The sequence below is a fragment of the Pyricularia pennisetigena genome, assembly GCF_004337985.1.
Source record: "Pyricularia pennisetigena strain Br36 chromosome Unknown Pyricularia_pennisetigena_Br36_Scf_16, whole genome shotgun sequence".
NCBI lineage: Eukaryota > Fungi > Ascomycota > Sordariomycetes > Magnaporthales > Pyriculariaceae > Pyricularia > Pyricularia pennisetigena.
Window position 1 is genome coordinate 194750 of NW_021940928.1, and position 24020 is coordinate 218769.

The following is a 24020-nucleotide window of genomic DNA, read 5'->3' on the forward strand; positions in this document are numbered from 1 at the left end:
AGCTTCTTCCGTCTAATAACTAACAACTACAGAAAGAATGTAAAGAAAGCACCGTGCGAAAAGGTGCTAGTAAACCCAGAGGACCATTAGTTGAGAATAAATGAAAACCAAACTCGACGGGCCGCGAGGCGCTCCTTGCCTCCCCTCTCAGTGTTTGATTGGTATGTATGCTTCCCTATATGCCAGCATAAGCATTAAATCTATGACTTGGAGGTCTTGGCCCATTCTTCACTGGTTATGTCCCATGCCTGTCGGCAAGCGCTGTCAAACTCAGCTCTGCATAACTGTTAGCATATGAAAAATCGAAGTTGTCAATTGAAGAAATGGTTTAATTACCCGCGTTCCGAAATTTTCTTGAGATATAGAGCCCAGATGGTCTCAGAAGCAGACACCGTGACATAGAGAACCGCCAGTGTCGAGTATGCTGACCTAAAGAAGGCGAGTTGCTGATCCGACTTCATTCCAGGCAGGCCAAAGCTGAAGGTGGTTCGTTAGCATCAAAAGTCACTGTGAGCCGGAAGAACAAGATGTAACTCCTACATTCGTTCGATGATTGTCCAAATGCTCTTGGCTATGTCATCATTTGAAGGTCGCGGACGTTTGTGAGATACACGATCGAGGGCCCATGCCCAATCTATATATTCATCAAGCAGCTCTCTGAATTGCTGCTGCCTAATGGAAAGCGGATCTCGTGCATAATCCTTTTCAAATTTGGTTTCCAGGTCTTGCAAACTGAAAAATAAGTCAGCAAAGTCGTCCTCATTTGTAACGGCAAGCAGCGGCAATTTCAAATTAATTCCTCTGAGGCTATGCATGTACAGACCTGTTGCTGATTTCCACCACTTTTGTTTTAAGCTCGTGCTGGCTTATTGGGGCATACTCGGGCTGTTCCGCAAATCTTTGTCCATTATCGATGCTTCCGATATTGCTGCTGTTGTATCTGATCAGAGTCCAGTCGAAGACAAAGTCGTGCGGGTATTTGCTGTCAGTGTACAATTTCTGGAACTTTCGCCGCAGCAGCTCATAGTCGGGCTTCCGTTCAGAGCCTGAACTGCGCAGCTGACCAAAATAATACAAGAACGCCTCTGGGAGCCCATCGCAAAGAGTCTCTAGGGGAGTCTCGACCAACTCCAACCACGTTTTGCCACCGCCGAAGTAGACGAGCATGCGGCCCAATGCTTCCATGTCGTGGCGCCAAGCTATTGAACAAATGTTAATGGGATACCGCTCATAAAGACTCGGGAAAAATTACTTCTTACACGTTCCATTGATAGCAGAAGCTGAGCTGAGGCCGGTTACGTGAATGACGTTGCCTTGTTTGCCGATGCCGATTCGGAAGTTGTCAGGTTTGATATCCCCGTGGACAAGTGATCTTCCATGCATAAGCTCCAGGCGAGATATTACCTGGTCAGCAATGAGCAAAATCGACTTAAGAGATAACTGTCTACCGCATTTTTCGAAAAGGTTCTCAAGAGTTGGCCCAAGCCTGGTAGTAACAATCAGGCTTCCCTCCGAGTCAAAAAAAGGGATGCCAATGCCGCCTGCAAGTGATTTGTACGCTGAGATTTCACCTTCAAGTCGGTGCTTCTTAGGACTCAGCCTCAGGCTAACTTTCTCGCCGGTAATTGTGTTTTCGGCGTCATGATTTTCAGAGTAAGAATGTGTGATGCGGAAGTCGTGCAAGATCTCACCTTCCATGTTGACGTTTATAGTGTTGGAAGAATTGACAAATTTTCTTTGTTCTGCGACTAAAGAAGAATCGATGGGATCGAGACAAAAGTTAGTAGCGGGTAAGAAGCTTTAAAGAAGGGAAGTGGAGTCCTGCCAAACAAAAAAGTAGGCAACCAGGCAACCAATGTATTTTACGTACCTTTGGCTTGTAACCTTCCTCGTTGACGTTAATTTGACGACGGTGACGCGATGTCTGGGTATGGGTAAGTGGGCAGAGGTAAGCGAACATCCCCAAATAGGCACAACTATCCCGCTAGCTTCAGCAATACGACCATACCAATATGCGAAAAGATCCGCCTTTGACCGCAGATGCACCCATTACGAGGCCTCCGTAATGAATTATGCCTGCTACAAGGATCTAAAGTAGGGATTCATCAACAACAGAGGGAGCTGTAATGTCTGGGCACCTCACTTACAAATTGCAGGGATACTTTTAAGGAACAGGGCTCGCCGACGTAATCTCCTACCCCCAACAGGCCACTGTCTGCGAAGCATCTAAGCCATCTTGTTTTGAGCAGGGAGGTCAAGCAGGTATGACGAAGAGTCGGTGGGAAAGTTGATGCTGGTCAGCGGTGCGTTTTGTGACGGGCTCGTTCCGATTGGCCTTTACCTCGACGGTGCCTTTAGTGATAGTAGTAGTAGTAGTAGTAGTATTATTTAACGCCGGGCTCGGCCCGGCTTGTTAGCCGGCCGTTAGCAACCTCCCGAGGGGTATCTCGGCGCGCGTTCTATCTTCTTTATTTACACAGGGGGAAAACAAGGAGGGCAGAGGCGGATCGTGCCTGACCGGGTTCGGGCCCGGTCCTGCTTAGGGGGATAGTTCACTGACGCGACCCCGTGCCTAAGGTGCACGGAGGGTTCGTCTGACGGCTTGTGCCGTGAATTGTGGGTGAAAAGGCAGCAAGTCTATTCCTCGTCTGAGTTCGAGTCGTTTACGATCGGTGTCCCTAGGCGTAAAGTGCGTTCGTGGCGCGCGGGGCGCTGGCGGGCCGCTCTGGGGCGGGCGCTGAAGTAGTTGGTGGCTATCGAAAACGCCTCAAAGCTTTTCGGTTGCCCGAGGCTTGTCTGGAAGAATTTGCGGCGTTGGGCGCGGTCTGGCGGCCCGACCGGCCGCTCGTTATCAAGCCACGGCCAGTTTCTCCACACCGCCCGCGAATAGCGGCAGTGCACCGGGTGCTCAGGGGAGGTCCGCTTCCAGCACCAGGCACACGAGGTGTTTGCATCCTGGTGGTTGAAACGGTCATGGTAGGCTTCGAAATCGCCGTGGCCGGTCCTCATGGCCAAATAATGGCCCAGTAGGGGTCTTGGCAAACGCAGTTCCTCGGGCTCCTTTCTCGGTGTGTATTGGAATTTCCATTCCCTATATGCGGGGGACCGTTCACAGAGTTCTTTACGCCACCAGTCCTTCTCTATATTCGAAAGAATGGCTCTGAGGACCGTGCCGGCACCGCTATACGTGGTTTGCTGAGCCCTCGGGTCTGGGTCCGGCGGTCCGGCGGAGCCGGCCTTGGCCAGCTCGTCAGCCCGGTCGTTTCCCGGGATTCCCTGGTGCCCAGGGCACCAACGGACCCGAACCTCGGTACCTTGTTTTCGGAGTAGATCGACAAGGTCATGGAACTCCAGAAAGGCCCATTGGGACGAACGCGGCGCGTCGCCTCTAAGACCCCAAATAACCGAGGTGCTGTCCACACAAATCCAGATCCGGGCGCCTGGCTGGGCCTTGGCTGCCGCCTGTAGCCCTTTTAGGGCGCCAATCGCCTCGGCGTCGAAAACGTGGCTTTCCGGCGTAATAGATGCGGAGCCTGCGGCAAATTCCAGGCCCGCCCTAAAAGCGGCCCATCCGTACCCTATCTGGACGCAGTTGTTTTCGTGTTTTTCCGAACCATCCGTATATACCACGATATCGTCAGGTGATACCATGTCCAGCCATTCGATAAAGCGGCGGGCCGCTTCCTCTTTCGGGACTCCTCCGGTGGGGTCAGTGCGAGAATCCGGGGCATTGCGAGGTGCGCGCAACTCTAGTCTCCGGATCCGCGGGAGAAGTTGTGCAGCCGTTTGCAGGGTTGTGGCCGAATGGCCCGAGTTGCGGGCACGAGGTGTTTCACGCAGGCGGCTGACAAGGGGGTGCCCCTTGTCCGCGAGCCTTAGTCGGGCGCCGTATTTCAGGCGGGTGTAGGCCAGCGCGACGCGGGCCGAGGGTAATCCTGCGTCCCTGAGAACAGTGGACGAGGGGGTGGTTTTATACGCCGGGAGGATTGCCCGTGCCGCTAAAACCAGCGGTTTGTTCAGTGCTTTGAGGAGTCCTCTTTGTTTGTGCGCTGGGTTGTACCATGCCTCGGCTGCGTAGGTGGCCGAGGAACCCACGCATGCCACCGCTGCCTTGCGAAGTGCAGCCGCAGGCGGTCCGTATCTTACTGCCCCAAAGCTTTTGAGGTGGGCAGCGACCGCCATTGCTTTGGCAGCCCTTTCGGCCACGTGGCGGCGCCCGTCTAGCCGTCGGCTGAACCAAAAACCAAGCCAACGCATGCCCGGGTAGCGCTCGGCCCCGGAGGCGCTTTGTCCGCGTCGACCGCCCGGTAGTTGGACCGGGGTAACCGTTCTACCATTAATCCGGATTTCCGGGTTGCGACCGTGCCTTTTCTTAGTGATATGGATCACCTCTGTCTTTTCCGCTGCAAAATGGATCTTCTCTTCCGCCGCAATTTCGTGCATATCCCGGAGTTTATCTTCCAGCCAACGTACGTTTTCCTCCAACGAGGGTGACGATTTCCATGTAAGCACGTCGTCTGCGTATGCCAACCGCCACTTCGTACCGTTTTTGACGAGATACGCCAAATATAGCATATATAGGATCGGGGAAAGGGGAGACCCTTGCGGGGTGCCGCACCCAAGCCGCCTAAAGCCCGTGGTCGTACCCTCCAGCCGGACTCGGGCCTGGCGGCCGCTTAAAAAGTTAATCACGAACCTGAGGAGCATTTTACTAAACCCGAGGCTCCGCATTTTCCGTATCAATCGCCCATGGAGGAGGGCGTCGAAGGCGCCTTGGACGTCGCATGCGACAAGGGTGACTTCCTCCCCGCGAGCTAGAGCCTGCTCGATATCGTGGGCGAGGGCACAAACCAGATCCGTCGCCGATCGTTTGGGTAGGGCACCGCCGTGGGTGCAGCTAAGGAGCCCGTTGTCGTGTATGGCCCAAGCTATCCGGCGTGCAACGAGCCTCTCGAGGCCTTTTCCGATGCAGGAGAGGAGGGCTATAGGCCGCCAGGATCGAACGCTGCTCCGGTCTTTCTTCCCCGTTTTCGGTAGCATCGCGACTTCGGCCTTCTTCCAAGGCGCTGGGAAATGTCCGAGTTCCAGGCAACGTTGGTAGAGCCTGCGCACCGGCTCGGCCAACGAAGCCCATCCGGCTTTTAGTAGCCGGACGGTCATTCCGTCGATGCCCGGGGACGTGCTCGTAACCCCAATGCAGGAGCGCTCCGCCTCTTCCGCACTAACCTGGGTGTCCCAAGGGATTTTAGCCTCGTCCGGCGACCAGGCCTCCAAGGGGTCTCCCTGCAGGTCATCCTCCGCCGAAAATCGGCCAAGCACCTCCCGTTGCAGTGCTTCCGCTTTTGCTAAAGGCTCGCTCACTTGCTCGCCGTTAATAACCAGCGGCGGGGACCGGAGGCGTGGTCCGGCTCCCAGCCAGCCCACCATGTTCCACAAATCCTTATCGTCGCGCAGTTGGTCGATCCGGTGCCTCCAGTACTCCCGCTTCGCGGCCCGCACCCCTTTCGTGTAAGCTTTCTCCTCGGCAGAGGCGCCTGCCCTATTTACAGCGCTCCGTTTTACCCGCTGAAATTCGGACCAGAGCCGCTGGCAGTTTTCGGTCCACCAGGGAGCCGAGCTGCCCCTTTTTCCCGCCGGCGTACCCACGACCCACGTCACTTGCTCCCATAAAGTTGTAAATTCAGCTACCCACGCGTCCAATGCGTAGCCATCGGCCGCGGATCCCGGGTCCGGCATGTCTTGCATGCCAAAAGCAAGTAGCTCCGCGAACTTTGGTAGCCGGTCGTCCCTAACCGAAACGTTGACCGCCTCCGGGCGGGGGGCGCCGCGCGTCCGCAGCGTGGTATAAAGGGATTCGTGGTCGGAGCCTGTGTAAAGACTGCTGTCAACCACAGTTATTGTGCTGGGGAGGTTGGAAAAGACCATATCCAGTAAACCCCCGTCGCGGTGGGTGGGCACGCCGATATTTCCTGTAAAACTCATCCCCTGGGCTTGCGCCCATGCCGTCAGTTGATCCCCTCCGCGTGCGTTTGCGCGGCCCGGCTGGTATGCAGCAGCCGTTACGTTAAAATCGCCGCCTAGCACCGTGGGTCCATTTGGCACGGTATTGCATACCATTTCCAGCGCGGCCTCAGTGCCCGGAGCCCTATATACGTTAACAAACAATATTCCGTTAATTTCGAGCCAGAGTATGTCCCGCGTATTTTGGCCCTGCGGTAACCGTCGTTGTGCGGCCCCTAGGGCTGCCCCCTTCTTGACGTAGGTGAGCACCCGGGGCCGGAGCCCAGTCATGGCTTCGTAAGTGTTGGCGTGCCATTCGTCCACTGGCGCAAAAACATCATAGCCCGGGTGCGTTTGTGTAGTCGTATTTAGCCCGCACCATGGCTCTTGAACGTTAACCAGGTCCACTTTTCTCTGGTGGCACAACTCCAATAGGCTCAGATGCACACCCATCCTTTTACCTACGTTGGCCCAAACTACGTCGAGGCATTCCCGCTGCATATTGCCGAACGAGTATTTCGTCATATTAATCGACGGGTTGCTTCCAAGTCTATCACATCAGCGGGGCAAGGTTCGGCAGCCGCTGCGTCCTCCTCCATTTCGGCTGCCCAAACGATTTCGTCGTGCACGCGTTCCTGTTCAACCTGCAGGAAGTTGCGGATGTCCGCCCCTGCCGCCTCGCATGGCCGCGCTCTTTTGTTTGAAATGCTCGATCGGGAGCTCGAGGTTTGCGAATGCTGCGATGAGGTGCTTAGGACCGGGATTGCAGGTGCTGGCTCTCGGCGGGCCGCCTCAGCCCGGTCGTTGATAATCGCGGCACGGTTGGCACGTCCGATTCTGCGAATCCCCTTTAGTTTACGCTGTGAAGGTCGTTCAAACTTCCCATTTACCACTAAAGGTCGGGCAGGGCAGTTCTCATGTCCGGATGGGAAATGGCCGTGGCAATTGACGCATTTGGGGGCTGCCTTGCACGGCTCTTCCTCTGTCGCATGTTTTGCTTCACCACATATGCCGCAACGCGCTTGCCGTACGCAGCGACGTATTTCGCAATATCCCTGGCAACCGTCGTGGTGGTGTGTAATTTTGCGTGATTTTTCAACCTTCCGCGCACGTTTCGACACTCCAAAAAGCTGAAAGGGCTTTACGGGTTGAAGGAAGGACACTATCCACGTGCCCTCAGCCGTATGTGGGTCGTAACCATGTTTGGAAATATGCCAGTTGACTGGCTGCTGGCCTGCTGCCACGGTAATCTCCTCCTGGATTACCTCATGTACGTCCTTTCTTCCGTCCAGGCAATTGAGCGTTCGGGGCACTCCAGAGACGGCGTATGTGTGCCAGGTTGTCGGGACAGTGACTTCCCGCGCGTCCAATGCGTCCATAATGGCCTTGACCGCGCTGGGGTTGAGGAGTTTTTGCCGTGTTTCCTCAGAGGCCACCGTAACACCCCAGCCCGTGGGGGTACGCTTGGCGTTTGGGATTTCACTGTGTGGCACCGAGACCAATTCGGCCAGTTTGGTCGTTACCGCGTATGGCTCCCTCGTCACCATCCGCAATTTGTCATTTACGCGGATCAGGATGCGGTTGGACGGCTGTTCTGTCAAACGTTTCGGGGCTTGGGAGCGGTCCCGGCCCGATTGGGAGGGAGTTGCGGAGCTGTCAGGTGCATTGCCGGGCGTCGTACGTATCGGGTACGAGCGCGTGGCCGGGGTTAAAATTTGCGTTGGGGCCGCCGCTGGTGGCGTGGCGGCTCGCTCGGCCCATGTGACCGATTTGTTAGTGGGCGTGCCTCTGCCTTTAGAGGCCGACGACGCCGTGCCCGTCCTCGTAATTAAAATGCTGCGCCTTTCGCTGGAACTGGTCGGCGAACGCGACGGGGAGCGTGAACGCTCTTTTTCAGGGAGGGTGCGACTGAGGAACCAGCCGCTGATCACGTCGTCAAGTTCAAGAACAATTCTCCTAAGCGCGGCGTCCTCCGGGGCCTGTAAACTTTCGAGCTTGGCTGCAAAGACCTCTTCGAGCCAGCTGCCGACTGTTTCCACGTTTTCCAACTCCTGCTGCAGTGTTTTGATGGCCAGGGCCGGGAGGCTGGAGTACCTTCCGCGGCCAGCCGGCTGAGGCGCGTTAGCGGTGCGCGTGTCGAGAGATACGTGTCCCGACTCGGCCTGGCCCTGCGGCAAAGCCTGCGGCGTGCTCTGCGGGCGCGCGCGGCGGTTTGAGACCTCTGGTGAGGCCATGACGACCAGCGCCCGGAGGGCGAAAATTCTTCAGCTGTTAAGCTTATTGGTGTGTTTGGGTGTGAATCGCTAACAAAGGTGGGTCTGACCCATGAATGGTGGAGGATGCTTGGTGCCTTTAGTGATGACTTCGGCGTAGCATTCCGGCACTCAAATGGGGTATTTTTAAGTGGATCTGCATCTTACAAGATTCCCTGCCCTAGCCGCTTCCAAGTATATACAGGTTGACAGGAGGGGGTTATGCAATCTCTCAGGGGTATTACCACTTGTTACCTTTGGGCACTGGGATTATATGCAACGAAAGATACCTTTCAAAGGAATCCAACCCTTGCCCAGCCGCGTTGGCGAACCATGCCAAACAAAGGCAACCACCAACGAACAAATCTGGCCTGGGCGGTTCCATGGCCTGATCTTGGCTCTCGCGGCTGATTGGGCTGTAAAAAGTCCCAGGAGAGGCCGGATGTGTTTCCCGGTGTTTATCCTCAGCCTCCGCGTGCAAGCGAGGTGCCTGGGCACTATGGCTCCTTCTTTTCTTAATAGCTCCCCAGTATATCCTTGCAGCAGACACAATTCATCACGGAGGCCTCCTTATGAGTACATCTGCGGTCACTGCCATATACCACAGTCAGAATTCAGTGAGGTTATCAGTGCTAAAAGTTTGAACATTATACCTTTGAAGCACATTGGAGTTGCGAACCTTCTCACTGTCTGTGAGGCATCTCATCCATCTTGCGTATGTGATCAGGAGGTTCAAACATCACGAAGATTGGGGGTGAAGCTGATGCACAAAGGAGGCAGTTCCGCTGGTAGCCCTCGCCCGTCAGCTCCTGCTCGAAGCGCACGTCCCGCGGCTTCGGTCGGGCGTTGGGCGGCGACTTGACCACCTCGCGGTACCGAGAGACGGGCCGCTCTGAAGACATCTCCTCGGGTGCACTCATGGTTTTGCGCCGGCTTACCGCTACTATTACTGCTGTCTCGAGCTTTCTGACCTCTCCATCATGGCTCCTGATTATCAGAGGGGTCTTGGTCGGTTGAGCGTTCAGACTTGAGTTTAGGCTGGGTTAGTTGGTGGTTGCCTTATTTCCCGTAGTTCGCCAACGCGGTTTGGTGGTGTTCTTTCAAAAGGTATCGTGGCGCTGGGGTATGGAATTGGGTCAAAATCGATTTGGGTCTGACTCGTTCCTATTGGCCTTTCCTTCCACCGAGCCTTTTGAAAGGGTAACTTGGGGTGGCATTCCGGCAGTTAGCTAGGAAACATCGGAGAGCAACAAGTTTCGGCTGTCAGTCTGTGAACAGAAGCCAAGCCGATGCAAAGAAATTAATGTGGGAGAAGGAGGAGATGGCAGACCTTTCGCTAGAAACAGATGGTTTCCGAGCCAGAACTCTTTGGTTAAAAGTACGGAAAAGTACCACAGTCAGAATCTAGCAAGCTTCCCTGTGCAAAACTTTGACTGCGATACTTTTGAGGCACATTAGGGGTGGGAACCTGCAAGCCACACCCGATAAACTGAAAAAAAACTTTTAGCCGAGTTTACCGCTTGTCGTACTCATCAAATAGCGCCTGCAATGCGACCCAACAATCACTAAAAGCGCCGGGAAAAATTCTAGATTGCGAATAAGCACGGTGGTGTGATGTGATTGGTAACATGACAAAAGTAGAGAGTCGTGGGATTGAACCCAGCCTTGGACATAACAGAGGCTGTTACACTGGTTTTCTTCGGTCAGGTAGGTTTCGTAAGGGGTACGGTGGATGACGGGTTTGTTCTTATTTGCCTTGGCCTCCACTCAGCTTATTGGGAGGATGAATTGGGGTAGCATTCCGGCAATTAACTGGGCTACATTATGTCAATCTGCACTTTACAAGATTGTATGCCCTATCTAGACTAGTTTACAAATGAGGTATAGTTTGGCAAAAGGAGGCCATGCACTGGGCGGATATGCATGGAACTTCTTTGTTAGCGCGCTGTAGAGTTACAGCAAAATTTCGGCCATCCGTTGTTGTTGTTGTTGTTGCTCCCCCACCTTCCCGATTTTGCTAGTTCCGGTGGACTTTGCCTTTACGCAGCAATACCGGGTGGACTAATGAGCGTCCCGTAAAAGGCTCAAACGTATGCATGGCACCAAACAGAAAGGCTTGGTCAATTCGCGAACAACGAGCGCCCAGTTCGCTTGTTTTCAGAGCTACATAATTCACACTCTGGAGAGCTTAGGTGCCAAAGCAGGTATGATTGATTGATGCTCCGGGCGTCCTGCGACGCAATATCTCGATAATTTCTGCCGGTGTCTTGCTCGTGCCAGTCCTGTTGGCCGCCTCCATAGCCGGCTGTTCGAAAGCGGACGCACGGTTGATTATAAAACAGCAATCGACCTTAGTCCCCGACAAGAAAGACCTTGGGAGTTGGGGGAAACTGATGTCCGAGCTTGGGCTGTTATCTATGATGTCCAACCAGCAACGCACCCATGAATTTCCTCATTTGTACACGACATACCACAAATCCTTGAACCCAAGACTGCACTGCCATGAGTCAATGTCCCGAAACTGCGCCCAATTGAGCCCCCGACCTTTCTTTGGTTATAGCACTTTCGAATTTCTCGGGTGAGACTCAGGATATGTTGGCCTTAAACTGATGTCCTCGTCTCAAGCTCCCGCACTATGGTATGATTTGAGGGTAGTCTGCCAACCATGCACTTGCTCTATTTCATTCCATGAAAACCATGACTAAAAGATGTTCCACATTTCGAGCTCATGCGAGGCTGAACCATTGTCCAAACACATTGTTAGGATCATAACGTTTCTTCAGCTCCTGGAGGCGGGGTAGGCTGGAGCCATAGATGGCGGCCAGGTCTTCGTCACCATGGGCAAAGTTGATATAACTACAGCAAAATGGGCTCTTGTGAGCTTCTGCCATTCCGAAACTAGGAGGAAAAAAGTGAAGAGAGCACTTACGCAGGGTTGCGTTTGCCGCCAGCAGGACCGCTCCAAATATCACGCACTTTGGAAGCAAAGTCAAGGGCTTGGCCATCGAGGGCTGCGTCCTTGTACCAAGGAATTACAACGGCCTGGCCGAAGGAGTTGAAGCGCAGCTCATCGTGAACGGCGGTAGCACCGCGACCAACGGACTGAGCCTTGGTAAGGTTGTAACGCTCAACAAGGACAGCCGAGTTCTGGGCACCGGGCAGCTTCTGGAAGCTGTCGTACAAGTCCCAGACGGCGGGCCAGGACAAGGCCTTCATGTTGGGGAGGGCAGTGGTGAAGGCGGGCTTCCGGTCGCCACGGGCACAGAAGAAGTCGTTGGGGGCGTTCCAACCGGTGTACGGGGCGACGTGGGAGCTCTGGGTGAGCGGGGAAAGGGCATAGAGAGGTGCGAACGCCTTGCGGCCAGCCTCCTCGGTGCCACCGCGGAGGAAGCCAGTGACCATGATAGCCGAGTTGGACAGGATGAAGAAGACGACCTGCTTGGGCAGGAGGGGTAGGTCTTCCACGGCCTGCGCAATCTCGGCGACCCTGGAACCGTCAAAGGTCAGAGTAATGAGCCAGGCGTTGCGGTTGGTGGTGGGGACGGCCTTGTAGGTGGCGTGGGTGACGATGCCGAAGTTGGGGCCAGCGCCGCGCATAGCCCACCAAAGATCCGGGTTGGAAGACGGGCTGACATTGATTGCCTCCCCGGCAGCGGTGATCACCCGGAGGGACAGCATGTTATCGGCGGCCATGCCCAGCTCGCCGATGAGGTTGCCATAGCCGCCACCGAGGCTGGCTCCGAGTGCGCCGACGCAATTGCAATTGCCAGTCTGGACGAGCACACCAGCCGCATCAGCAGCGGCGACCACGTCGGATATGATGGCACCGCCGCCGACGCGAGCAGTCTGCTTGTCTGCACTGACGACGACCTGATTCAGGCCCGCAAGGTTGAGGATGACGCCAGGGGTATTAAACTTGAGCGAAGCCCAGCCATTGCCGCCGTTCTGAGGGAGGAAGGGGACCTTGTTCTTGCTGCAGTACCTGACCACCGCTTTGATGTCGCTTTCGCACGTGGCGTTGACGACAACAACCGGCACGGGCGCGTCGAACTCACTCCATCGCTGGCGCACAGACACGCCCACGGTGGAGTACTTGACAAGGCGCTCTAAGTCGGTGGCGACAGCGCGATAGCCAAGTTCGACTGCCGCAGATGTTACCAAAGGCGCTGCAGGTTAAACATCGCCATTGCGCAGTCAGGATTTTCACGCGAGTGTGGAAAAGAGTGTATAAGGTCGGGATGGAACGAGCGTGGGTTGGTGGCCAAGGTACAGAGGTCGCTTTGGACAGAGGTGCTCTCGTGGTTGCGCTTATGTACGGTCCTTGCGAGGCACGGACTGTGTTGTTGGGGTCCCCTGGAATGGACACGGTTCTTGACCCGCCGCGAACTGACCAATGGTTACTGCGGAGACCCGCTGATACCTTTGACGGGGGACCCTTGAGCGATCCAGCCCGGCTGGCGTCTCGTTGGACGCTGTTCATCAAAAGGTACACTTTCTGCCTTGCCACCGACTGCAAGTTTAAGGGGGTTAGGCAGCGTCTGTCAATCCCGGATGCTACCAATTCTGAACTTGCCCTAATTATTGTCGTGCGTTATTACATGATACGGGATTCTTGGATTATGTATAGAGAGGCGATGCGCCACTTTTCGGAACCCCGTGGGACATTGCTTACCTAGACATTCCTGAAGTAATTAATGACGCACACCAACGTAAATATGCGGCCTGAATTATAGGGTAGGAGAGCCATGTATTGGGTTCAGTAGCGCTATCTAGCCAAAAGAGCGTGGAAGCTCTTTTATCCTGCTCCTATCGCTGACTCAGCGCTAGCTGTCATGTGACGACGAGATCTATCTGATTATCTAATGCGACAATTACAGTACTGCGCGTTACCAAGGCCTAGTCTACAGGCCTTTTGCTAGCAGCCCCACGAGTGATCATACATCGAGCCTACTCCCCAGGCTACAATCCAGCCTCACCTGACCGCAGGTGTGAAGTGCTAGAGCTGCCCGCAAGTTCCACCGTCTGAAATATTACCGTCTCCTTGATAATATTCCTGCCAAAGGGCTGCTCCGGCCTGGAAGACTCGGCAGCATTGAATTCCCCTTCATTCAGCTCCATGTATGTCTTATTTTCAGTGTTGTTCTTCCTGGGAACCTTCTTGCTAGAATCGTAGCCGAGCTCGTACGAGGTGGGGTTGTTACTGTATGAGAACTGCCTGGACCAATTTCGAAAGCACCCTGGACTCCCGAGACTTTATACCGCTTGGGGGCCGAACAATGGACAGGATTCAGTGGAAACAGCCTTTATGCTAGGGCATTCACTTCCAAGGTTTCGGTCATGCCCGCTTCCCTTGCCCCTTTTTTCCTTTTTTTCATATCTCTGTGCGAACAAAAAACGCTTGAGTACTACCTACCTCTTCCGGGGGGAATGGCGCAGTGGTTAAGCGCCATGGCTGTTACTTGAGTAACGTAGGTTCGAATCCTGCTCCCTCCACCTCCTCCCCGCTTACCGTGGCAAGGATAACCCGGCTGGCTATCGACAACAACCACCCGCCTGTGCCGTCGAGCCCACACTTGTTGGGAACTTCGTCTCCATGGCTACAAACGACCGACAGCTCCGCTGTTTGGACACAGGCCCCTCTCGATGAAGAGCCGTCAACTGCCGTCAGACGAACCCTCCGTGCGCCTGAAGGCACGGGGTCGCGTCAGTGAACAAACCTGTAAGCAGGACCGGGCACGAACCCGGTCAGGCTCGATTCGCTTCTATGCCCTTGTTTTCCGCTGTGTAAATAGAGAAAATAGAAAGCGCGCCGAGATACCCCTCGGGAGGTTGCTAACGGCCGGCTAATGAGCCGGGCCGAGCCCGGCGTTAAATAATACTACTACTACTACTACTACTACTACTACTACTACTCTTGATCTTTAATGGCATTTCATCTTCAAACATAGTTCCCAACCTCGCAGAGCTGCCAATAAAAGAACTTTGATCAAACTAAGTACAAGCCTGACAATGGCTGCTATGGGGAAAGAGCGGCTGGGATAATATAGATTGAATGGCAGTAATTAGATGCTTGGGATTTTAAATACTTTTTGTCATTTCCAACCTGCAACGCATCCATAAATTTCCCGATTCTTGAACATTATTCCAGGAACCAGGCCACCAAAAGAAATGCGCTACTATGAGTCAACCTCTCTAAAGACTGCGCCCAAACTGTTGGGAATGATGACTGAAAGCAGAAATTTCATTCTTGGCTCGCACTCTCTACATGAAAGAAACCAGAAACGGCAACGTAATCTCGGGGAGGCCGAGCACAAACACTCGGGAACGCGTCCGGCCTCTCCCTGGGATCTTTTTGGGACCAATCAGCCGCGAGAGTCAAGACCTGGTTTTGAAGCCGCTCGGGCCAGATTAGATCGTTGGTGGTTGCCTTTGTTTGTCATGGTTTGCCAACACGGCTGTGCAGGGTTGAATTCCTGTGAAAGGTATTACGGCGCTGGGGTATGAATTGCGTCAAAACTGGTCATACTTTTACGGCGCATTACCAAAGCAGGTTCTTTCGCCCATTTACTTAGTGCAGAAATGTGCCAAGAGAAAATACCCCTGAACACTGCATGACCTCCTTTTGTCAACTTACACCGCATTCGCAAAGCAAGGAGGGCGAAGAATCTTGCCAAGTGCAGATCGAGAGGAACATATCCAAGTTGAGTGCCGGGATGCTCCGTGGAGGTGAAGGCCAGTAGGAACGAGCCCGTCAAAAGACTCCTGCAGAAAGGTCAGCATTAAATTCACCCCTGATTCTTCACCCACATTGATGATGATACCGCCTTCAAGGTCACAATACACTGCTTCTTTGCTTGTCACTTTCGTGTCCCAAGTCATTTACTACGTACGCCTAGGGGGAGCCTGATCCGACCCTATCCACCCGACTACTCCGCTACTTCGTCAAAGCATCCGTCTCAGTTGCTCTGTGGTCATCTTTTCAGTCGCCCGGCGCCAAGTCAATATCTGTGGTCTACCCAGCTACGACTCGTCCCTCAAATGTGGGCACCGCCTTTCTTAGAATACTCGCATCATGCGTCATCCCATGGAAGCCGAGACTCCTGGGTAGCCCCTCATCGATTGCACCAATGCGAGGCAGATTTGCCACACCGATATGTATTACTTTATCGCACCAACCGTAGCAAATTGGTCACGGGCATTACCCTCCCTTCTCGACCAGGCGTCACCGCGTCCAAATATCAGCCCGCAGGAATACCGCCAGCTTGCAAAGCAGTACAGTTAAACATTCAAGGAGCTGGGTGGATCCCCTGAAAAGCAGTCGCTTTCATAGACGTTGCGTTCGGCTGTATGAGTAGTGCGATGCCTAGCAGGCAATTAACGCGTCACGTTGGTTGTCGCGCCTAAGGACGAAAGCCCCTGGCGCCTCGTTTACCAAACCTCAGAGTTCGGACTGCAGAGCGAGCAGCTGTGTTATATTTTGATAGACTCGGTCAAGGGCTACCACCGGCCAATTGTCGTACAGGATATCAGCATCGAAGTTTACATTGGGCGATGGGTGCTTTTGTTTGGGTGCGAAACATCCGAGACTTACGTACCGCTGCGATGACGAATGGTAGTCGTAGAAAAAGACACGGAGGATTATGCGTAAACTTGTGGAGCTGTGTAGGTACCTGTCGCTGACCCCCGTCATTCTATTATTGTACATAATGTAATTCTAGGTGGAGATATGTGACCATAAAACAGGCCGGCGTTTAAAGGGGTGATGGATACCTGGATCCCTGGCATTTGGAACTAGGGCTTGCGCTTCCTATCCTGCAGGGCGTGGCTCTAAAGTTGTGGAGCATGTTAAACCCTCCCACAAGAGCAGGGCTGGTTTAAAAACGTATGGATCCGGGCGGAGATAGCTCGTCCAGACACAGGGGGCCTCATTCGCGTAGTTTACCGGACCCGTGTATTGATTGGGGAAACGTTTTATTATCAGTTTTTCATGAAACCTTTTCCACGGCGCAAATCCCAATGGAGCTCTACTCCAGCGAGCTATAACTAGCCTCAGCACGCTCCTCGATGCCTGACAGATTTAATACCAAGAGATGTGACAAACATGCAACCTTGCATGCAGCCTTCCCCGGCGGGTGGCACATAGCACGCCTCGGTTTCTCAACTTTTGGGTCCAAATTTGATTTTTCTGGTAGATGTAGAATTGCTGCAAATCGGAATGCGCACCCAAGCGCTCCCTGATCAAAGAAATGGCATGTTCGGAATGCAGCGCTATTTGTGTTCCACTGGAGCGGTGTGACGACTCGCAGCCGTCACCAAGTTCGGCAGACCAAACAGCAGAGGTAGGCAAGTCCGAAAAGCCCGAAATCTTGGGTCAGGATTGAAAAGGATGCTGGTGCGGTAAGCTTGCTTGATGCTACCGTAAAAGTCGACACTGCCAAAAGTCTTGAGTTGTTGTATTTACTCTGCTACGCTGAGATTGGCTTCTGTTACTAGTTAGTGGTGAGTTGTTAGCTGCCCTCATTCCCTTCCAATGCCTTTACTTCGTTGACAAACAAAGTTGAAAAGGTTTTACTTCCTCATTTCAACAACTCTACCGGAGACCTGGCTATAGGTGTACGGCTAACCAAAAGACAATATACAGAATTTGCTCGTACAAGCCTATTTCGCCCACTTGAAGAAGGCCAAGCCCTTTAGAGTAGATTGTTCTTCTTCCCTACCAGGTTCGCAGCCCTTTCTCAAGCCTTCCATTAACGTTCATATGCTTACATGTATCGATATCATTACCAGAAAATGTGCACGTTTTCTTGCACAGTTTACGCCTGTGGTCATCAAGAAGATGACGCACCGGAAAACTGTCAAACTGCAATTAAGACTGGCATCTGTCCCTCCTGGGAAAACGATCCTACGTACAGCACAAGTGAATGCACGAAGTGCATGAAGAACAACGTGGGAGGGGGAAAATCGAGGCAGGAAAACGATGAGGCGTTTCAGATTTGATGCGTCTCAATGATTTTGTGAGCCACGGTTCGATCCTGGAACCCGAGAACGATAGTCATGGAGGAAGGTTGCGGCGTAAAAGCCGCAACAGATTGAAGCTGTGTATTTGGTGGCATGCTGGGCGAGTTGTCAGAAAGAACAGCAAAGAAAAACGGGAATAAATCAGGTGCAATCTCGACTTTAAGCATTTCATAGTTTCACTGAGTTTGGCTTTGTTAGCCATTTTGAAAATATACTGAGTGTCCCGCCAAATGAGCCCCTGAGAACCTATACAACGGCGACATACATCGGCTCTTTCCGACCCCCATGTGACATCTGGACCATGAGATCACCAGACCCTAACCCCGACGCCTGACCAACGACCCACCAGGGTGATACCTTTATCTACGTTGCGTCAAGCTCAGAACTTTGTTTGTTTCCTTTCTTCTCCTCAGAGTAGAATCTTCGTCGATAGGTGCCGATAGACTAGCTTCCGTGCTATGCTTACCCTGGCCGTGACAAGTAACAACGGCAGCGATGGGGAGCGGAATGTCTGAACTGAGGAAGTCTTTCGCGATACCTATTCCATCCCTTTGTACAGCTGGCGCTCCAATCAAACTTACTTGCATTTTCCATTGATAATCACTCCTTTCAACAATTTACCCGCAGATGTGTTGGCAATAAGCCAGGTTAACCCGTGGGACACAGCCCTGTTGAGTAGTCCACGAATAATATCAGTAAGAAATGTACATGAGGTTGCCTAATGCCGCACACAATCGCCATAATGTTAATCATTCGCTCAACCAAGCAACCAAGCCGGCCTGAGTTTTCTCAGCTATGCAGGAGGCCCTCCATTATCCGCGGCTTGGAGCAAGAGCGCAATCCGATTTGAGAGCCTGGGGCGACAAACTGCGGGGTTCGGCGTCTCATTGCGACAGTGGGGGCTTACGGGCGGATCGTCTTACACTTTCTCCACCATCTAGGAGGCCTCTTGTTGGCATCCGGTGGGGAGAAGCATACAAAAATGCGTGTTAGGGCATACAAACAATCCTGGTCTGCACTTTAGCAGTTCATCACACCGGCTTGATAGCTCAAAAGCAGCGTTATTTGTTGACTTCGCAGGGTTCCGCTGCTCGCTACAGACTGCATTTATTTCATGGATGTTCCTTATCAATTGATGAGTTGACTATAGACGCAGCACATTCTATCGTCGTGTAGGATAATTAAGTGACCGCTTGCATGTGGTGTGACACCGCGTCATTGTGAGATGGTGTGGTGGAAACAAATAAGAAAGTGACAACACATATATGTAAAGAATCGTCAATTTAAAAAGTGCGGTAGTTAATCGTGGTACTGTATTGGAAATGCTGGTGAAGAATAATAAGACGGCCTCGCTTAGTCTACACCCTTTTCTCTATCGATACTTTTGCAACCTTTCGCCCTTGATCAATTCCTTCATCAGTTTTCATCAAAGCCAACATTAGCACTTAGCACTTTTCAGTACCGAGATATACTCTGATATTTCCCGAACCGCGACACCGACCTCATGGATACTTGGAATCTACACTCGCTACGCTTGGCTGTGGCCGGCTCGTCGCAGAACAGCAGTGACGCCGCTAGGATGCCGCTACCCTCGGGGGAGCCAGACTTGCAACGTTCGGAAAATCTCCCGGCTCTTTTTAAAACGCCACAGCAGCAGCTAAAGAGTTTCAAGGTTGAATTTGTCACTTTTCAAAGCGGCCCTTACTCCGACATCAATGTTTCTTTGCAGAAGGCGCTCCAACACGGGTCCAACACCTATAGCACCCTGTCGACTGCCGATCAAGACATCATATATGACGCTCTGAAACAGAGATGTCACTCCTCCAGCCAGCTAAGGAGGCACAGATTCGTCCTTCTTGGTGATAACTACCCAAGGCATCAGACTTCCTGCAGGGATCATGCTCCAGGACATCTTGCCTTCCCGGCCGCGAAGCAACTGCGCTCCGAAGCGACGGGCAGTGGCTATCGACTGTGAGATGGTGGGTATAGAGGCTCCAACAGCAACTGAAAAACAGTATCAGAACCAGGCTGGACCTGGGTTTGAAAGAAAAAATCATTTCAACGGCAGTCCTCCATCGTTGCATCAACCAATACATCAGAAAAACAGCCGAAGCCCAAATGGGCGATCAAGGAAACCACGCAGGACTGAGCCAAGCGAGATCGCCTACATTTGCGCTGTTGATGTTCTGACAGGCGAGGTCCTCATCAATAATTTCGTTCAGCCACCGGGAAAAGTAATCAACTGGCGCACCAAACACAGTGGCATCACATCCCGCGCCTTGCGGGAAGCCAAGTCAAGCAGGAACTGCCTTGCGAGCTGGCGCGCTGCTAGGGCAGAGCTGTGGGAGTATGTTGATGTCGATACTGTTTTAATCGGCCATGGTCTGGAACACGATCTACACGCTCTCCGCGTTGTCCACACTCGAATTGTCGATACGTCTTTGCAGACTGCCGAAGCTGTCTTTGGTGGCGTGGAATCATTTCGACGCGTTTGGGGCCTGAAAGACTTGATGAAGCAACTCGTGGAGATCGATATCCAGAACCATGGCCGGCAAGGTCACGACTGCGTTGAGGATACATTGGCAACGCGCGAGCTTGCGCTTTGGTGTGTCCAAAACCCGCGGAGGCTCGAGGCATGGGGGTCGGAAAGGCGAGACAGCATGGAGAAACAGGGTATTGAACGTGACAGGGCAAGGACATAGGGACAGAGAGAGAGAGGGAAAATTGCCGCCTGCCCGCCTGTACAAATAAAATAGAGGTAGTCAAACTTCACCAACATCATCCCCCTCCCCTGGCTCATGAGACGGAGTTCTCCTCTTTGCCTCACAAATGACCCACTCCGACTGCGATGCCAATGTTGACATTCTGGTAAAGCCCAACGAACTTGTAATCAGCCGGGACTAATGCGATACATGGTGGGGCGAGGGAGGGGGCGATGGAGGTTACATCAACGTCAGCGGCTGGAGATTAACTTTAATTGGCCAACAAACTCGCCAAAAAGGGTGCACCCTTGCCATTGCTTCGTAATAGGTTGGTCCCATCGACCCGACAGAATGGTTCGGCCGTTTCCCTCTTTTTCTTACGAAATCGGAAAACATACTTCGTAGCAATGCTGATAGCAACCGTTATCACAACAGAAACACTCGCTACCATCGCCCAATCACCGCCAAGCAAATATTCAGCCCGCAATTGGCTATTTTTCTATGCAAATTAAATATCCATCCACTTCTGGCGGTGCCTGTAGAGTCCAGATGCTCGTTCGTGATTCTTACAAGCGATGACCGCCGAGCTTCTATTTGTAGGATGTACCTGTAGGATAGCAGCAGGCCTCCCGCATGGCACTGTGGAAAATTCTTAGCACCAACTGTAGGCTTCCAACATGCTTGACAAGCAGGCATACTGGTGAGTGGAGCGCTGTTCCTTAGCCTCTTATATGGAGGGCCTCCTGCATAATAAGCAGCTACACTGGGAAGCCTCTGAGATAAATTGAACGCACCCTACGCCTAGGCAGACCAATCGTAAGCGATCCCGAAAACCCTGACAAGGAATAGACCTACTACCTCTCCACCCATATTTCACGGCGCAAGCCGTCAGACGAACCCTCCTTGCACCTTAAGACACGGGGTCGCGTCAGTGAACTAACCCCCTAAGCATGACCGGGCCCGAACCCGGTCAGGCACGATCCGCCTCTGCCCTCCTTGTTTTTTCCCTGTGTAAATAGAGAAGATAGAATGTGCGCCGAGATACCCCTCGGGAGGTTGCTAACGGCCGGCTAACAAGCCAGGCCGAGCCCGGCGTTAACTAATACTACTGTGAGGATCAGGCCCCTAGACCTACCCTCAGAATCACGACTCGGCTCCACACCGAGCCAGGGATCGGACAAGGATCCACTACCTCCGGATTTAAGCGCGTCTCTTGAGCGCGTCGTCGATTGTAATTTCTCTCTTCTCTTCAGTTTAGAATTTTCGTCGATAGCGCCTAATACACTGAGGTTCTCCAATGTATGCCTGGCCGTGACATAATTCTAAACTCACTATGATTTGCTGGTGAAGCAATTAAAATATATCGTTCAATCCCTTCATTCAATCATTCACTACGTCGGCTGTGCGCGACGGTAAACTAGGCCACAGAAACAGAGGACACCATTCGCGAAATCAATGTCGCCGCGTAAGAATTACGGCCCACCGATTCGCCAATCCCAACGCGTGACAAACGCAAACTCAGCAAAGCCAGATAATTTGGCTTCAGGCACTGCTACTCCCAACACCGAAGACTCGGACCAAAACGGAGAGATTACAGTTGCCCCAGTGAGCCCAGAGCCAGTAGAGCCCGCTCCTACCAGCGCCAACACAGAGCCTGAAGAGCCCGTTGAGCCCCAATACGACACAGCAAGATCAGCCAGTCGACAGCATCGAAGTTGACGGATCGTACGAGTACGAGTCAGTTTCTGAGCACCCAGGAGAGGCGCGAAGCCCTCCCCACCAACCTTCTGCCAAGACGTCAGACGGCAGGAACGAAATTCCGAAATCTCCAAGCAGAGCGCCCTCGCCTGCCGCCCAAATGAGAAGCGAAATGGCAGACGAAAGCGAAAACACTGCCGGCCAGGCTACAATCACTCAATCACAGCTGCAAGATCTTTTGGCCACCATTGCCCAACTTAAAGACCAGCTCGCCACCCGGAGTAACAATGCCACCCGTCAAACCCGCGGTATTACGCCTTTGAACAGCGCCTTTGGAGGGGCTGAGTTTAAGCCCCATGGTATCGCTGCCCGGACAGCATTTAAGCCTTACGGAAGTAACCAAAATGCTAAAAACCCTGCCTACGACAGGACGGCACGTAAAGCCGGCATCGACCCCGGCATGTTTGATGGTGATAAGGATCGTTTTGATAAATGGATCACCAAAATCGCAGATAAATTTGTAGAGGACGACGAAACTTACAAAACAGAAAGAAGCCGCATGGCGGTGATCAATTCCCTCACTGAAGGGCTTGCCAACGACCTTATCCAAGGCCGCTATGAATCCACCATTATGCCTTTCAGCAGCGCGGCCGAAATGGTCGCGACCCTAGCCGCTGTTTACCACGATGACAATCAAGCCTCCAAAGCCCGTGAGGAGCTTCGTCACCTGAAGTTTAGTCTGTCGGACAAGTCAACAGACATCCACCAGTTTATTGGCAAGGTTAACAGCCTAGCCGATAAAGCCAACATTGCCAAAACGGAACGCAAGTTGGTTCTCTATGAGCACATTCCTGCCAACCTGAACCCCCAGCTTCTCAGCCTATCCAAAGACCCAAATATCTCGTACGAGACCTTTGCCGGAGAAGTTGCGAACTCGGCGCTGGCCCAACAACGCGCTTGGGAGGAGCTCCGCGAGAACCGCAAAAAGAGGGAAGAGCGCCGTGAGCGTTCAGCCAGCGCCGAACGCAAACAGCGTCGACGCGAGAATCGCCGGCACAGCCAGGAAGCCAAGAACCAAGCCCGCACACAGACCGTTGACGCACCGAAGTCGCCCAGCAGAGAAAACGCCAAATTGGTCATTGAGGGTAAATGCTTCCTTTGCCAAGAAGCCGGGCACCTGGCACGCAATTGCCCCCAAAAGGCCGCTCACATCGCCGCCGTCCTCGCCCTTCAACACGAAGGCGATCGAGAAGCTGGTGAACGATCCGGCCACAGCTCATCTTCGTCGGATTCGGAAAACTGCTAAGGCTGCCGGAAGTCTCCTCGGCAGTCTGCATGCCTCAGATAGCTAAAATCGATAGATCACCCAAATTAAACACCTTCCTTGCTCCCATTCAACTGCAAGACAAAGGTCGTGGTCTCAACGCCCAAGCTCTCTGTGACACCGGAGCAGATGTGTATTTATCCATTCGACCGAGCCTCGCGAAAAAGGTTGCCCAACGTTTAGAGCTACCTATCAAAAAGCTCCCCAAACCTTTGGACTTTGGAGATTTTAACCGGAAAGTTACCGCAAGAGCCACCGAATACCTTCGGCTCACTTTGCAAATCGACGGACGACAATTCCCACGGCAGAAATTCATCCTCCTCGAGACGGCACACGATGTGTTTATCGGACAAGAATGGTGGACGAAGCATCGAGTAGGCTTATTCCCAGCTACCCGCAGCTTCGTTTGGCCCAACGACCTGCCCGCCATGGCCCAATACTCACCGGCAATCGTTGTACAACGTTCAAATCCGCCTCTGGACCTCGAGGCCCAAGCTGACGCAGTCCGCCGGGACCGCAAGATGGAACAAGAAGACCGTCGCATCCAGGTCCGCAAGATACTTCAAGGCCCTAAACGCCAACACGGAAACCAGGCTCAGATCGCAGAAATTAGCGCCTTTCCGACTATCCCAAAGACCGTTTCCAACAAAGCCCTGCCAGCCAATATTTGTGCCCTTCTTAACGACCCACGTCAAGATCGATGGAAGCGATCCCCGTTACCCACGGAGCCTATACCGCTGGTACCAGTAAACGATACGCCTACGACCAGCCTCAATGCGGTATCAGCCCTGCAGTGGAACAAGACTCACGATGGACGTCCCATTCCATTCCCTGCAGACGAAGACCCGGAGCACATCGCGCAAGTACGAGCCAAGTTACCCAAAGCACTTGCCCACCTTGAGGGTTTCTTTTCCAAAAAGGCGTCGACGATTCTCCCGCCTAGCCGACCCGGCTTCGACGTGGTTTTGGAACTCGAGAAACCTTTGGAGGGGAGGCCAGCGCGCTATTCGACCCCTTTCGCGATGA

The 24020-nt window shown here is 53.1% G+C and overlaps 5 protein-coding genes across 5 annotated transcripts; 2 read left to right on the plus strand and 3 right to left on the minus strand.

Moving 5' to 3' along the window:
• Nucleotides 1–194: 194 nt before the first annotated feature.
• PpBr36_11179 (uncharacterized protein) lies at nt 195–1698 on the minus strand (the record flags this gene model as incomplete). The annotated part of the gene is made up of 5 exons (XM_029898281.1): nt 195–276; nt 337–477; nt 541–732; nt 824–1199; nt 1260–1698. 5 exons carry the CDS (start codon nt 1696–1698, stop codon nt 201–203), a joined length of 1224 nt encoding a protein of 407 aa, XP_029743345.1. The 3' UTR covers nt 195–200.
• Nucleotides 1699–8767: 7069 nt separating this feature from the next.
• On the minus strand, nt 8768–9172 carry PpBr36_11180 (uncharacterized protein; the record flags this gene model as incomplete). Its single annotated transcript, XM_029898282.1, has 2 exons — nt 8768–8843; nt 8940–9172. 2 exons carry the CDS (start codon nt 9170–9172, stop codon nt 8768–8770), a joined length of 309 nt encoding a protein of 102 aa, XP_029743380.1.
• A 1806-nt stretch (nt 9173–10978) lies between these two features.
• Nucleotides 10979–12732, minus strand: PpBr36_11181 (uncharacterized protein; the record flags this gene model as incomplete). The annotated part of the gene is made up of 3 exons (XM_029898283.1): nt 10979–11108; nt 11182–12418; nt 12585–12732. The coding sequence occupies 3 exons, from the start codon at nt 12730–12732 to the stop codon at nt 10979–10981; spliced, it is 1515 nt and encodes a 504-aa protein (XP_029743379.1).
• A 928-nt stretch (nt 12733–13660) lies between these two features.
• PpBr36_11182 (uncharacterized protein) lies at nt 13661–13963 on the plus strand (the record flags this gene model as incomplete). The annotated part of the gene is made up of 1 exon (XM_029898284.1): nt 13661–13963. A coding segment is annotated over one exon (303 nt), but the record flags the coding sequence as incomplete, so codon positions are not given.
• A 4811-nt stretch (nt 13964–18774) lies between these two features.
• PpBr36_11183 (uncharacterized protein) lies at nt 18775–19972 on the plus strand (the record flags this gene model as incomplete). The annotated part of the gene is made up of 2 exons (XM_029898285.1): nt 18775–19241; nt 19414–19972. 2 exons carry the CDS (start codon nt 18775–18777, stop codon nt 19970–19972), a joined length of 1026 nt encoding a protein of 341 aa, XP_029743381.1.
• Nucleotides 19973–24020: the final 4048 nt, after the last annotated feature.